At 40.9% G+C, this 14322-nt stretch overlaps 1 protein-coding gene and 1 non-coding gene across 2 annotated transcripts; both read left to right on the forward strand.

Moving 5' to 3' along the window:
• The first annotated feature begins 2551 nt into the window (after positions 1 to 2551).
• On the forward strand, positions 2552 to 13559 carry LOC120281128. The gene is made up of 3 exons (XM_039288045.1): positions 2552 to 2704; positions 2843 to 3061; positions 13413 to 13559. The coding sequence occupies exons 1-3, from the start codon at positions 2552 to 2554 to the stop codon at positions 13557 to 13559; spliced, it is 519 nt and encodes a 172-aa protein (XP_039143979.1).
• Positions 13560 to 13961: 402 nt separating this feature from the next.
• Positions 13962 to 14068, forward strand: LOC120281495. Its single transcript, XR_005542634.1, has one exon. It is a non-coding gene; the product is annotated as a small nucleolar RNA R71 (small nucleolar RNA).
• The last annotated feature ends 254 nt before the right edge of the window (positions 14069 to 14322 follow it).

The following is a 14322-nucleotide window of genomic DNA, read 5'->3' on the forward strand; positions in this document are numbered from 1 at the left end:
GAAGCCGAATATTATAGAAAGAAGCCAATGTAGATCGTGAATGCACCATTTGGAGGAAATTTTGAGAAAGATTAAACGCGAAGACATAAGTCGGGTTCAAGATGTGAGAATGTGTGCTAAACTCCTCGTATTTAAGTTAGCACAATGATTTGGATGGGTACAAAGGCAGTCACATTCAAGTATTCTAGCTTGTGCATGTATAGCAAGATCTCCACCAATGTAGCCATTTATTGAAGAAGCAAAGCGATTTATGATATAAACGTGTGCTCATTTACGTTACCTCGATGAGAACATGGATTCGGGAGTATTTTGGGCCAATACTGTAGCAGGGTAATGCAGCAACACTGTAGCAATTCATTATAGCAGGTACTGTTCACAGCAGCCAGAGAAAAGTGATTTCCAGAGAATCTATACGGGCTTGTGGAAATTCCACATGCCCGTGTGTTAATTCCACAGGCCCGTGTGGTGAATCCACAGGGGCGTGTGTATTCCCGATTCTAGCCCTATTTAAGGCCGATTTTAGCCTCGATTTCAGCATTCTTTTCTCCATCTTTTTCCCAACATTCAAGAGGGCGGCTAGGGTTTTGAGAGGTATTGGCAAGGGTTTTGGAGAGGTTCTATGACTTTGACATTGCACTCCACTTGGAAGTAGGTTATTGGGGAAGCTTTCGTCGGCACCGATCCAGCGAAATGTGCCCTAGGCCGGACAAGGGGACCTTTGGAGGAGACGAGGCCACTCCACAAGACCATCGACATGACTACCAAGGGGGTTTTTCTATGGATTACTTGTTTCTACATTCAATTTCATTGTTGATTGTAACTAGCTCCGTGGAGAGCTAAACCCCTTAGTGGGCACATGGATTTGTGAACCCTAGGATGTATTTGTTTCATTAAACCTTTTATTATGCTTTCCTTAATTGATGTTTTAATTGAGTTTCAATATTGAATGTTTGATTGATTGAATGCTCCCTTAGAGTGACAATAGGGTTGAGAGTTCACCTTGGTAACCCTTGTGAGCGAGTGACACACCACGAGAGTTAGACAAAGCTAGATTGGAGAGGGTTGTGAGGGTGAGTCGAGAGGTAGCGGAGCGTCCCCTTTCCCCTTCGACGTGATTTATCCTACCTCTATTTTCTTGAGTTCTATGTGGTCATAGTAGAGTGACCGGGCTAAGGGATGACCTTTCGCTTGGGCTTAGTTGCAAAGGCAACGGAGTGAAGCGTTAAAGTAATTTTAGCACCTAGGGCTTAATTGTGACTAGGGACATCTCACCTGGACCAAAGGGTTAGATCTACATCTAAGAAGAGGGTTTATCACTTGGAATCTCTAGAACTCCATACAATTCTATACAAGTGCGAGGTGTTGAGATTGTTCGATTTCTCCACCGGGATATCGTATATAGTTAGTCACGGTTGACCTTAGATTTGGGACTGTGTATTGAAGGATTTTCATGACTCATTAATGCATTAATTAGGAAGCATAATAGTCGGTCTTGCAATTAAAACATTAATCCTAGAGGGAGCATTGTCCGAGTACCCCACTTCTATTGATTGCCTTACCTCTCAATTTTATTGTGCCTCTCGTTCTTATTTCTTTTATCTCTTTTTATATAAATCTTATTCATCATACCATCAATTTATTTTCATCATAGTTAGATAGCAATCGTTGTGTTTCTATTCACTATTCCCTGTGCATACGATACCCACTCACCTAGGATTTATTACTTTGATACCCGTGCACTTGCGGTTAACACGCATATTCGGTCGTGTCAGTATTTTGTCATTTACATTGTCCATTCTATTCCACACTTTTCTTCCATTGTTCTAGGTGGTTTTCGTTTTATCATTCCTTGTAGAAAATGATCATCAAAATGGAGATATTTAATACCATAATTGAAATGGTGGGGGGCATAGAAAAGAAGATCAATTGGTTTACTACACAACTACCCTCATGATGTGTTTTGCATGGTCAAGAGAAAGTTTTGATGAGTTGTTTCATGGAAAAGTCAACCATCTATGGTGCCAAAAAAGGTCAAATAAAGAATTTTTGATTGGCTAATATTTTAGATCAGTTTTATGAGTCGGCATGAGCATCCACGCGTACCCGATTAGAAGAAAAGTTAGAATGGGTCCTTACTCAGTTTAAATAAATAAGTAAAGTTCAACAATAGGAAATTCTTTCTTTTTGGGCCATGAGCACATCTTATGAAGTTTGTGAAGTAGAAACTCAAAAAACTCCAAAATTTGACCTTCCATTGAAGAACCACCAGAATTAAAGTTGAAAACCTTGCCCAAACATTTGGAATATGCTTTCTTGGTTGAAGGTTCGAAACTTCCAGTGTTTATAGCATCAAATCTCTCTATGGCATAAAAGGAGAAGTTGGTGAATATGTTGAAGAAGCACAAGAAGCCATTGCATGGAAATTTTTGACATAAAGGCAATTAATCTGTTCTTTTGCACTCATAAAATTTTGATTGAAGACAACTACAAATCAGCTATCCAATCTAAAAAGTGACTAAATCCAAATGTGAAGTAGGTTATGAAGACAGAGATGGTGAAATTATTGGGTACAAGAATTATTAACCCAATTTCAGATAGTGTTCAGATGAGCCTTACTCAAGTAGTATCGAAGAAGGAAGGCATGATTATGATAAAGAATGAGCGGAAAGAATTAATCCCATCCAAGAGAGTTACGGGGTGGAGTGTGTGCATTGATTATATGAGGTTGAATGATGCAACCCGCAAGGATCATTTTCCATTGGCCTTTATTGATCAAATGTTGGAATGATTAGCCGGTCATAATTTTTATTGCTTTCCTGATGGTATGTCTGTTTATTTTCAGATTTCTATTGCTCTCGAAGACCAAGAAAATACAACATTTACATGTCTCTACTGGACTTTTGCATATAGGAGGATGCCTTTTGGATTATACAATGCACTGGCGACATTTCAAAAATGCATGACAGCTATTTTCGATGGCCTTTTGGTGGATATCATGAAGGTGTTCATGGATGACTTCCCAATTTTTCGTAACTCTTTTGAAGTTTGCTTGAAAAACTTGGTGAGAGTCCTTGTGAGATCTAAAGAGATGAACCTTGTGCTATGACAGACCCCTTGCATGTGATCCACAAGTGTACGGGTTTGTTGAAGTAATAAATCCCAGGTGAGTGGGTATCGTATCCATTGGGAGTAGGGAGTAAAAACACCAAGATTGCTACTTAACCAAGCGAAGATGAAACAATGATTGTGTTGATAAGATGTAATGTAGACAAAAATAAAAGAAATAAGAAAGAAAGGCACAAATAAGTGAGAGGAAAGACAATCAATATGAATTGAAGTACTCGGATATTATTCCGCCTAGGATTATTGCTTCAAGTCTAAAGGCAACTATTATGCTTCCTAACTAATGCATAATGAGTCATGGACATCATAAGATACATGGTCCCAAACCTAAGGTCAACCGTGACTAACTCTACACTATGCCTCGGCGGAAAAATCCATTAGTCTCAACACCTCACATTGTGTAAAGTTGCAAGACGCTCTAGGAATTCCAAGTGATAAACCCTATTTCTATATGTAGACCTAACCCTTTGGTCCAGGCGAAAGGCTCATAGTCACAATTAAGCCCGAGATACTAAGGATTACTTCAACGCTTCACTCTGTTGCTCGCGCAACTAAGCCCAGTGGAGTTCCTCTCTTAGTACTTCACTCTATCATGATGGCAAAGAACTCTACGAAATGGAGGTAGGATAAATCACACCGGAGGGGAAAAGGGATGCTCTGCTACCTCTCGACTCACCCTCTCGACCATCTCTAATCTAGCTTCGTCTAACCCTTGTGGTGTGTCACTCACTCACAAAGATTGCCAATGTGAACTCTCAACCCTAGTGTCATTCTAAGGGTGAAATCATTTAACAACCATTCAAGATTGGAACTCAATTAAAACATCAATTAAGGAAAGCATAATAAAAGATTAATGAAACAAATACATCTTAAGGTTCACAAATCCAAGTACCCACTAGGGGTTTAGCTCTCCATGGAGCAAGATACAATCAATAGTAAAATCAAAAGTAAAACAAGTAATCCATTGGAAAACCCCCTCAGTACTCGTGTCGATGGTCTTGTGGAGGAGCCTCGTCCTCTCCAAAGCTCCCCCAATAGCTATCTTCCAAGAGAACGCGGTGTCAAAGCCGTAGAATCACTCCAAAAGCCTTGGCAATACCTCTCTAAACACTAGCCGCAAGCCTCTCAAGAGTTGGAGAAAAGATGGAAAGAAGGATTCTCAAATCTGGCTGAATCGCGACTTTAAATAGGCTTGAATCTGGTATCCACACGGCCCTGTAGATTTTTCCACAGGCCCTATGGAATTTTCACAAGTCCCTGTGGAAATTCCACACGGCGTGTGGGTTCTCTGGAATTCTGATTTTTGCGGGCTGGAAACAGTAACTGCTACAGCAATTGCTATAGTGATGTGCTACAATACCTACTATAGTACCACCAAAAATACTCCCGATTCACACTTTTCATCGAGGCAACATAAACGGGCACATGTGTGTACAGTAGATCACGTCGCTTCCTCAATAAAAGGCCTCATTGGTGAAGATCTTGATATCATTGCACAAGTAAGGATATGCAAATGTGACTGCCTTCGTGCCCCTCCAACTCATTGTAATTGCTTGAATACATGGAGGTTGGCACACATTCTCGTATCTTTGAGCCCAACTTGTGTCTTCGCATTTGTTCCTTCCAAGATTTTATCAAATAGTGCATTCACGATCTACATTGGCTTCTTTCTTACATATTTGGCTCCATAACCCTACATGCACCAAAGTAACACAAATACACATGTATTAGCTCTAAAACCTGATATAAGTAATGCTCAACACAAGAAAAGAGTACTTCATATTACTAATACACAAGCACTTATCATGCTAAATTGGGAGAAATGCCACTACATGGTCGAAGAAGGGATAGTTCTTGTGCATAAGATCTCCCAAAAAGGGTATGGAGATGGACAAAGCAAAAAATTGAAATCATATAAAAGCTCCCTCCTCCAACTAATGTAAAGGGAATTCATAGTTTTTTGGGGTACACTGGAATTTTCCATAACTTCGTTAAAGATTTTTCCAAATCACTCAATTGTTAACAAGGTTTCTTGAAAAGGATGCCCCATTTGAATTTGGAGAAGACTGTTTGGTTGCCTTTAATTTGTTAAAGGAGAAATTGATACAAGCACTGATTTTGATCACACCTTATTAGAATTCACCATTTGAACTCATGTGCTATGCTAGTGACTATGCAATTGGGACATTTCTCAAACAAAGAAAAATTAAACATTTTCAGCCGATATACTATGCTAGCAAAACTTTCAAAAGTGCTCAAGAGAATTACACTACCACATGAAAAGAATTATTGCCAGTTGTGTTTGCATTTGACAAATTTAGGCCATGTTTTATCTTATATAGAGTCACTGTGTTCATAGATCATTTAGCATTTTGCTACCTTATGAGCAAGGCCAATGCCAAACCAAGGTTAATTTGATGCATTTTGCTTCTCCAGGAATTTGATATGTAGATTAAAGATAAGAGAGGTGTTGAAAACATGGTTGCAGATCACTTGTCTCATTTAGAGAATGTTGAAGGGCATGATTCATTGAACCAAGAAATTAATGATTTTTTCCCTTAGGAACATTTTTATGGGATGCAAGATGTGGCGATAGTCGAGACTCCATGGTTCATAAATTTTGCAAATTACTTTTTAGGAAATGTTTATCTAAAAGGGCTCATATTTCAGCAAAAGAAGAAGTCTTTCAATGATATGAAGAATTATTTTTGGAAGGATCCATATCTTTTCTGAATTTGCACAGATCAAGTAATCTGGAGATGTGTCATGAGAAGAAGGATGGAAAATCCTCGCACATTGTCATTCGGGACCTGTTGGGGGTCTTCAAGCTTCAAGTAGGACAGTTGAGAAAGAATTGGCTATTGGTTTTTATTGGCCAACATTATTTCAGAATGCACATCAATTTGTTCTCTATTGTGATAATTGTCAAAGGGCTGGAAACTTCTCTCGGTGTGATGAAATGCCTTAAACCCCAATGTAATTCTATGATGTATTCAATGTTTGGGGAATTGAATTCATAGGGTCATTTTTGAGCTCTAATGGTCACAAATACATTCTAGCCACCGTGAGTTAAGTGTTCAAGTGGGTTAAAGCTGAAGCCTTGCCTATTAACGATGCTAGAACTGTGTTCAGGTTCCACAAGAGAGTTTTCACCCAATTTGGGACTCCTAAAATCATCATCAGTGATAGAGGAACTCATTTTTATAACACTCAGCTTGAAAAGATGTTCAAACACTATCGAGTGCATCAACGGCTAGCCACTACATACCATCCCCAAACAAGTGGCCAAGTGGAAGCTACTAATAGTAAGTTAAAGAGAATCTTGACAAAATTTGTGGAGCACAGGAAAAAGGATTGGTCAGAATATTTGGATGATACACTTTGGGCTTACTAAAGATCTGACAAGGTCCCCTTGTGTATATCCCTTAAGTGCACGGGTTTGTCGAAGTAATAATCCCGGATGAGCGGGTATCGAATCCACAGGGAATAGGGAATAAAAATACTTAATTCAATTCTTAGCTATGTGAAAGATTAATGATGATAAGTGTGACAATGATTCAATTCTCAACAATAAAAACAACAAGTAAGAGAGCAAAAGTAAAGAAGGGGGTAAGACAATCGATAAAGATGGGGTACCTGGATAATGCTCCGCCTAGGATAATTGTTTCAAGTGCAAGAACCCTCTATTATGCTTCCTAATCAATGCAATGGTGAGGCATGGAAATCCTTAATTACATAGTTCCAAATCTAAGGTCAACTATGCCTAACTCTATACATGTCCCGGAGGAGAGATTGGATAACCTCTCAACCTCGCACTCGCATAGAGTTGCAATGAGCTCTAGGGATTCCAAGTGATAAATCTCCTCCTAATTATAGACCTAACCCTTTGGTCCAGGTGGAAGGTCCCTAACCACGATTAAGCCCTAGATACTAAGATCACCTCAACGCTTCACTCCGTTGCACGCACAACTAAGCCCCAATGGAAGTTCATCCCTTAGACCATTGACTCTATTATGGACACAAAGAACTCGAGGAACGGATGTAGAATCTATCACGTCAGAGGGGAAAGGGGACGCTCCTGTACCTCTCGACTCACCCTCTCAACCCTCTCCAACCTAGCTTTATCTAACGCTCGTGATGTGTCACTCACTCACAAGGTTACCAACGAGAACTCTCAACCCTAGTGTCACTCTAGGGGAAATGTTCAAACAATCAAGCATTCAAGGTTGGAACTCACAATAAACATCAATTAATTGAAAGCATAATAAAGAGATTCAATGAAACGAATACATCCTAGGGTTCACAAATACCAAAGTACCCACTAGGGGTTTCGCTCTCCATGGAGCTTAGTACAATCAAAGAAATAGAATGTAAAAGCAATGAATCCATAAAGAAACCCTCTCGATAGTCGTGTCGCTGGTCTTGTGGAAAGTACTCTAGTCGTCGTCCAAGGATTCCCTCGTCCGGTATAGGATACGCCTCGACGGAAGCTCCCCTACCAACCTTCTTCCTAAGGAATGACAATGTCGGAGCCGTAGAACTTCCCCCAAACCTTGGCCAATACCCCTCAAAACCCTAGCCAAAGTCCTCCCTCAAGTTGGGGAAAAGATGGAGAAAAGAATAGTAAAATCAGGCTGATTTGGCTTTAAATAGGGCTGGAATCGGGCGACTACACTGGCATAGATGCTTCACGCGCCGGTGCGGAATTTCCACACGGGCGTGGATAATTTCCACACGCCCGTGTGGATACTCTGAACTCCAGTTTTCTCGGCCGGCTGTGAACAGTGCTGCTACAGTACTTGCCACCATGTTGCTACAGTGCTCTGCTACAGTTGGATCCATACTTTCATCGGAGTAACACAAACAGGCACACGTTCACGTCGTGGATCACTTGCTTCTTCAATGATAGGCAAGTTGGTGGAGCCCTTGTTCTATGTGCATAAGTCGGAATGCTCGAGTGTGACTGCCTTTGTCCCCCTCCAAATGGATGTGCTAAACTCGAATACGAGGAGGTTGGCACACACTCTAGCATCTCACATCCGACCTATGTCTTCGCGTTTGAACCTTAGCAAGATTTCCTCCAAAATCGGTGCATTGTGATCCACATTGGCTTCTTTCCTTCATACTCGGCCTCACAACCCTACCTGCACGAAAGTAACATAAAAACACACATATTAGTGTAAAAACCTGAGAAAAGTAATGCTCAACATAAGAAATGAACGCTTCACATTCATATCGTACAAGCACTTATCAAGATCATATAAAACTCTAATAGGAACTATTCCTTACAATTTGGTCTATGGTAAAGCTTGACATTTGTCTATGGAGCTTGAGCACAAAGCATATTGGGTGATCAAAGAAATGAGTTTCAATCTTAGTCAAGCTGGGGAACAAAGGAAGCTCCATCTTAATGAATTGGATGAATGGAAGTTGAGGGCCTATGAGAATGCCAGGTTTTTATAAAGAATGAAAGCGTTGATGGCATGATAAACACATAAAAGAGCTGAAAAAGTTCAAGGTGGGGGATCAAGTTCTACAATTTAATTCTCACCTACGGTTATTCCTTGGAAACTTAAATCTAGATTGTTCAGGCCATACACCGTAACCCAAGTATTACCACATGGGGCCATTGAAATCACCCACCTGAAAAGAGGTACATTCAAGGTAAATCAGCATTGATTCAAACCTTATTTGGGTGGAAAGGTAAGTGATGATGCCATGGAAGTTCTCCTCGTCCATAAACCCCAGTGAGGTAAGAGGCAAGTAGGTCAAGCCTGTGACGTAAAACAAGTGCTTCTTGGGAGGCAGTCCAAGTGTTCTCTTTAGTTTTAGTTAATTTTTCGTTATGTATAAATAATTTCCATGAGTGGTCATTGATTTTTGCTTTTGTTGGTGTTGAGTTTTTCTTGCTGGCTTTTGGTGTTCGTTCATGTATTCATGTGTGTGGCAAAGTTTAGGGTGCTCTCCATGTTTTTAGTCAAGAATTTGGCCATAAAATTGATAAATTTCAGTTTTTCTACTTTTTACTTATATGTCTTACAATTAGCAGGAAAGACTGAGCTAAATTGGAGCAAAAATTGGGCCACATGGCCTTGTGGAATTTACACACAACTGTGTACAATAGTTTCAGAGGATTTGGCCAACATCCAGAGGATGCATAGTGGCACTCATATGCCCTTGTCACCTCTCATGTGGAGACACACATCAGTGTGGAATTTCTACACTGCTGTCTGAATTGGTTTCAGTGATTTTCTCTGTGGTGACACACGGCAATGTGGAATTTTTTCATAGATTTTTCTTGATTCTAGAGAGTCTACAGGGCACCACATGCCCTTGTGACTCCTAGTGTGTATTTCTTCAGTCCACATGGGCATGTGGAATTTTGACATGCCCCTATGGATTACTTAAGAGTGAAAGGGTGTCTTTTTCTTCATTTCCATTCTTTGTGCCCCTTCCTCTTCAAACGTCTCCATACCAAGAGCTGCATCTCTTCCTCATCTTTAACTATTTGCTCGGCTATCTAAGGGTATTTGGGAGCTTCTCCAGTCATCAATCAGAACTTTCTTCTTCATCTTCTCTAGTAAGCTCTCCTTCCTTTGCTTCTTTGTCATGATTGGTTTTCCTTTAGATTCATTAGTGTTTTGTTAATTTTAGCATGATATCTTCATGGAAATTACTTTCTTATGCTTTGATAGAGTTTTGAGAAGTCTATATTAAGCTTTGGTGGTCCGATCGTGGCAATCTTGTTGCAATCATATATCCACATTGGCGTGTGGGCTGGGGAATCCTTCCTTAGCCACCACACAGCCGTATGGGCTTGGGAATTTTCCCATAGCCACCACATGGCATGTAGTTTGCCTACCCCAAATAGTGTCAATGTTGAGCTCCATAGCGAGTGGCATGGCACTCGGGATGGAGGCCATTTGGATGGTATATTAGGGATCTTGGAAGACTTTTAGCGGGGACTTCTTCTTGGCCTCTTGGGCCGCCGCCACCACACAATCTTGAGGCCTTCCGGCCATCCTCCTCCGACGATCCTTGGGGGAAACAAGCATGCATCATCATCAAGAGGGAGAGGAGCATAGGAGAAGGAGTTGGAGTGAAGATCTAAGCCACCATTGCATCACCATTCAAGGCTTCATCGATTCAAGGGGATCAAGACCGTAGAGGGGGTTTTCTTACTTCTTTATTGTCTTTCTTTTCCTTGTATGTTGTTTAAGTGTCCCTTGTCATGAGGGATTAACTTATTGTTGTGTTTGGATTTGGATGAACCCTAGGGCTAATCTTGTGTATGAACTTGGAATGTTGTTCTTCATTGATTTTGATGGTTGTTTGAGATTCAATCTTTCATGCTTTCATGTCTAGAATTACATGTATGGAGAGATCCATAATTCTACTATGAGTTGTATGCGTAGATGTGACCTACTCACGTGTACTAGATCTAGGAGAGATTCAAAGGGGATACTTGTGCCTACATGCCGAGAGATCGGGTGTTGGTAGCCCTTCATTGCTAGGTTTAAGCTGAAGGATAGTAGGTTTACTCCTATTAGAGAACTCCAAGAATTTAATGCGATCATAGGTGTGTTAATCCTGAAGAGATTCCGATTGACATTCGTATGGGATCAGGGGTTAGTCACCGAGAGATTGGGGCTAATCTACTCACGAGGTCTCTTGGTCTCAATTATCATCAATGTATCTTTAACTCATCCTGGTTCGGGACTTAATGACAACCCTAGGTGGATTCCTTGTCCAAACACTACCTTCTCATGCTTGATACTCCCTTGTTTATTTACATTTGTGTGCTATTTACCCGGCCATAGATTAGTTAGTTTATTTTATTTTATTTCATTTGTTCTTCATACTAAGAATTGTAGGCTAGATAATAGGTGAAGAGTGAGTAATAATGCTTCCTTGGCCCCGTGGCATACTATGACCCCTGTGTCACTCACAGGGTATTACTTGGCGATCCCATACACTTGTGGGCGATCATACCAAGTTTTTGAGAGTCTTCCCCTGCAACGGCACCAAAAACTTGGTTGATCAGCCGTAAGTGTACGGGATCGCGATGTACTACCGTGGTGACACGAGGGTCAGTATTCCACGGGGCCAAAAGTATCATTACTCACTCTTCATCTATATCTAGCCTACAGTGCTGGTATGAAAAACAAATGAAATAAAATAAAATAAACTAACAATCTATGGCGGGTAACTAGCTGCGGATGTAAATAAACAAGGGAGTATCAAGCATGAGAAGGTAGTGTTTGGACAAGGAATCCACCTAGGGTTGTCATTAAGTCCCAAACTAGGATGAGTTGAAAGATGCATTGATGATAATTGAGACCAGAGACTCGTGAGTAGATTAGCCCCATCTCGGTGACTAACCCCCGATCATCGAATGTCAATCGGGATTTCTTCCGGGATTAACAGGCCTATGATCGCGTTGAGTTCTAGGGAAAGTCTCTAGTAGGGAGTGAGCCTACGTCACTCGGGCTTAAACTAGCGATGGAGGGCTACCAACACCGATTCTCGGTGTGTAGCAAGTATCCCTTTCAATCTCTCTGGATCTAGTATGCGTGAGTAGGGTCACATCATGCAGCAATCAGTGGTATGGATCTCTCATGCATGTGATTCTAGAAATGAAAGTATGAGAGATTAAATCTCAAACAACCATCAAACTCAGTAGGAATGACATTCCAAGTTCATACACAAGATTAGCCCCTAGGGTTCATCCAAATCAGACACAACAATAAGTTAATCCCTCATGACAAGGGATACTTATACAACATACAAGGAAAAGAAAGACAATAAAGAAGCAAGAAAACTCCCTCTACGATCTTGATCTCCTTGAATCGATAAAGCTTCGAATGATGATGCAATGGTGGTCTAGATCTTCAATACAAGTCCTTCTAGGCTCCTCTCCCTCTTGGTGATCATGGGTGGTCGTTTCCCACAAGGATTGTCACCGGAAGATGGCCGGAAGGCCTAAAGAGTGTGTGGTGGCGGCGGCCCAAGAGGCCAAGAAGAAGTCCCCTCTAAAAGTCTTCCAATATTCCTAATATACCCTCCAAATGGCCTCCATCTCGAATGCCATGCCACTCGCTATGGAGCTCAACATTGACACTATTTGGGGTAGGCCAACTCCATCAAGTAAATATCTTCTATTATAGCTACAGTGAACATCCCGGGCTCCATACCAGGCACCATTGAGGCCATATGCCATGATTACATTCCAGACTCGAAAACTCCCCAAGTGTTACAATGGTAGCTATAGTGATTTTGCTACAGTGCCGGGCTACATTTCCAATGCTACAGTCTTTTTGCTACAGGGAATATGCTACAGTACTGTGACCTGGTTTTTCTTCCCTTTTTCGCCTGAATCATATCTTCGTGTCTTCCATGGCGCTCCCGTGCCCTGAAAAGCAAATAACACACGATTAAGCACAAAACGGGCATCAATTCTCATGAAAATGCATGCTAGAGGTAACAAATACATATACTCAAATACGTACATTTACACACTTATCAGCTTCACAATCCAACCTGCATAAAAGTAACATAAAAACACACATATTAGTGTAAAAACATAAGAACGCTTCGCATTCATATCGCACAAGCACTTATCAATGATAAAATTGTCAGGATCAGTTAGTTTCTTCGGCAATTTCTTTGGAATAACTACAGAGCAATTCCCCAAAAGAGTCATAGTTTCCAAGTTTTCTAACTTTTTCTTGTTGGTGAGGAGATCTTTCATGAACTTTGCATACTTGGCCATTTGTGAAAGAACTTCGACAAGGGGAATGTTTATATGAAGTTGCTTGAAGATGTTAAGGAACTTCTTGAATTGAGCATCTTCTTTATCTTGCTTAAGCCTTGTTGGGTATGGCACTGAACGCTTGTATTCAGGGACCTTCGAAGCTACAGGTTGTGGACAACTTTCACCTTGCTTTGCTCCACTCTTTCACTCACATTTTCAGTTAGGCTAGGGTCTTTTTGCATGGATATTCTTTCATTCGAAACACTTGGGCTCTCCTTAGCCATTGCCTCAAATTGCTTCATGCTCCTTAGTGTAACGGTTTTCAAGTGTTCCCGCCGGTTATTTTCATTATTGCTTGGTAAGCTACCTAGGGAACGTTTAGAACTTGCCTTAGCAAGCTGTCCAACTTGGGTTTCAATAGATTGAGTGGAAGCTTTGACATTTCTCAACACTTTGCTAAACTCATCAAGCCGAGTGTTTACACTTAGAAACTTTGTTACCGTGTTGATCATAATTTTTGCTAGAACGTCTTCAGTGGTGTACTTTCTCTCTTATTGTGAAGGAGCTTGGTATTGATTTCCTTGAGATGGTGGAGGTCTTTGTTGTTGTTGGCCTTGATTCTAAGAAAGATTTGGGTGGTTCCTTCACCCTGGTTATAGGTGTTGCCATAGGGAAATCCTAGTCCTCTTGGTCCTCCACAGACATAGACCATTATCTCAACTGGTGTCAAAGAAGCAATAGAAATAGGGTACTGTGCAGTTGCATGGTTTGTACCACATGTCTCACATGACATAACTACTCCAGAATTTGAGCATAAACCCCTCATAAACTAATCAAGTCTTTTGCAAATGCATCAACCTTTGCAGCAAGAGTGCTGTTATCATTCACTTCATAAATACCCGCTATCCTTGGTGCTTTCTGTCGCGTGCTCCAATGATACTCATTACTTACCATGTCTTCAATGAGTTTCTCGGCACCTTTGGGGTATTTATTCCTTAGGGAACCCCCTGTCGCAGCATCAGTGAGCAATCGAGTTTGGTAATTCAGACCATTATATAGCATTTGTACTCTCATCCATGAAGAGAAACCATGTTGTGGACATTTTCTCAAAAGATCTTTGAACCTCTCATGGGCTTCAAACAGTGTTTCTGAATCACCTTGCCTGAAAGAAGAAATTTCTTGCCTTAGCCTGGCTGCCTTGCTTGGTGGGAAATACCAAGCAAGGAACTTTTCCACCATATCCTTCTGTGTGGTGATAGATCCAGGAGCCAAAGAAGTAAGCCATTTATATGCTGCTCCTCTCAAACTGAATGGAAACAACCTCAATCTAGTGGCATCACCTGAGACTGAGTTGATGTTGAAGGTGGAGCAAATTTTTAGAAAGCGAGATAAGTGAGCATGGGGTTTCTTCATCAGCCAGACCATCAAATTGAACTGAATTTTGT

Source organism: Dioscorea cayenensis, chromosome 17 (genome assembly GCF_009730915.1).
Source record: "Dioscorea cayenensis subsp. rotundata cultivar TDr96_F1 chromosome 17, TDr96_F1_v2_PseudoChromosome.rev07_lg8_w22 25.fasta, whole genome shotgun sequence".
Lineage (NCBI taxonomy): Eukaryota > Viridiplantae > Streptophyta > Magnoliopsida > Dioscoreales > Dioscoreaceae > Dioscorea > Dioscorea cayenensis.

Bases quoted from the DNA above. Each gene is read 5' to 3' on its own strand.
- LOC120281128 (XM_039288045.1), top strand. From the start codon at position 2,552: ATGGTGAAATTATTGGGTACAAGAATTATTAACCCAATTTCAGATAGT. The intron at 2,705-2,842 runs GTGTGCATTGAT...GTTTATTTTCAG, and splicing joins AGAGAGTTACGGGGTGGAGT to ATTTCTATTGCTCTCGAAGA. The intron at 3,062-13,412 runs GTGAGAGTCCTT...GAACGTCTTCAG, and splicing joins AAGTTTGCTTGAAAAACTTG to TGGTGTACTTTCTCTCTTAT.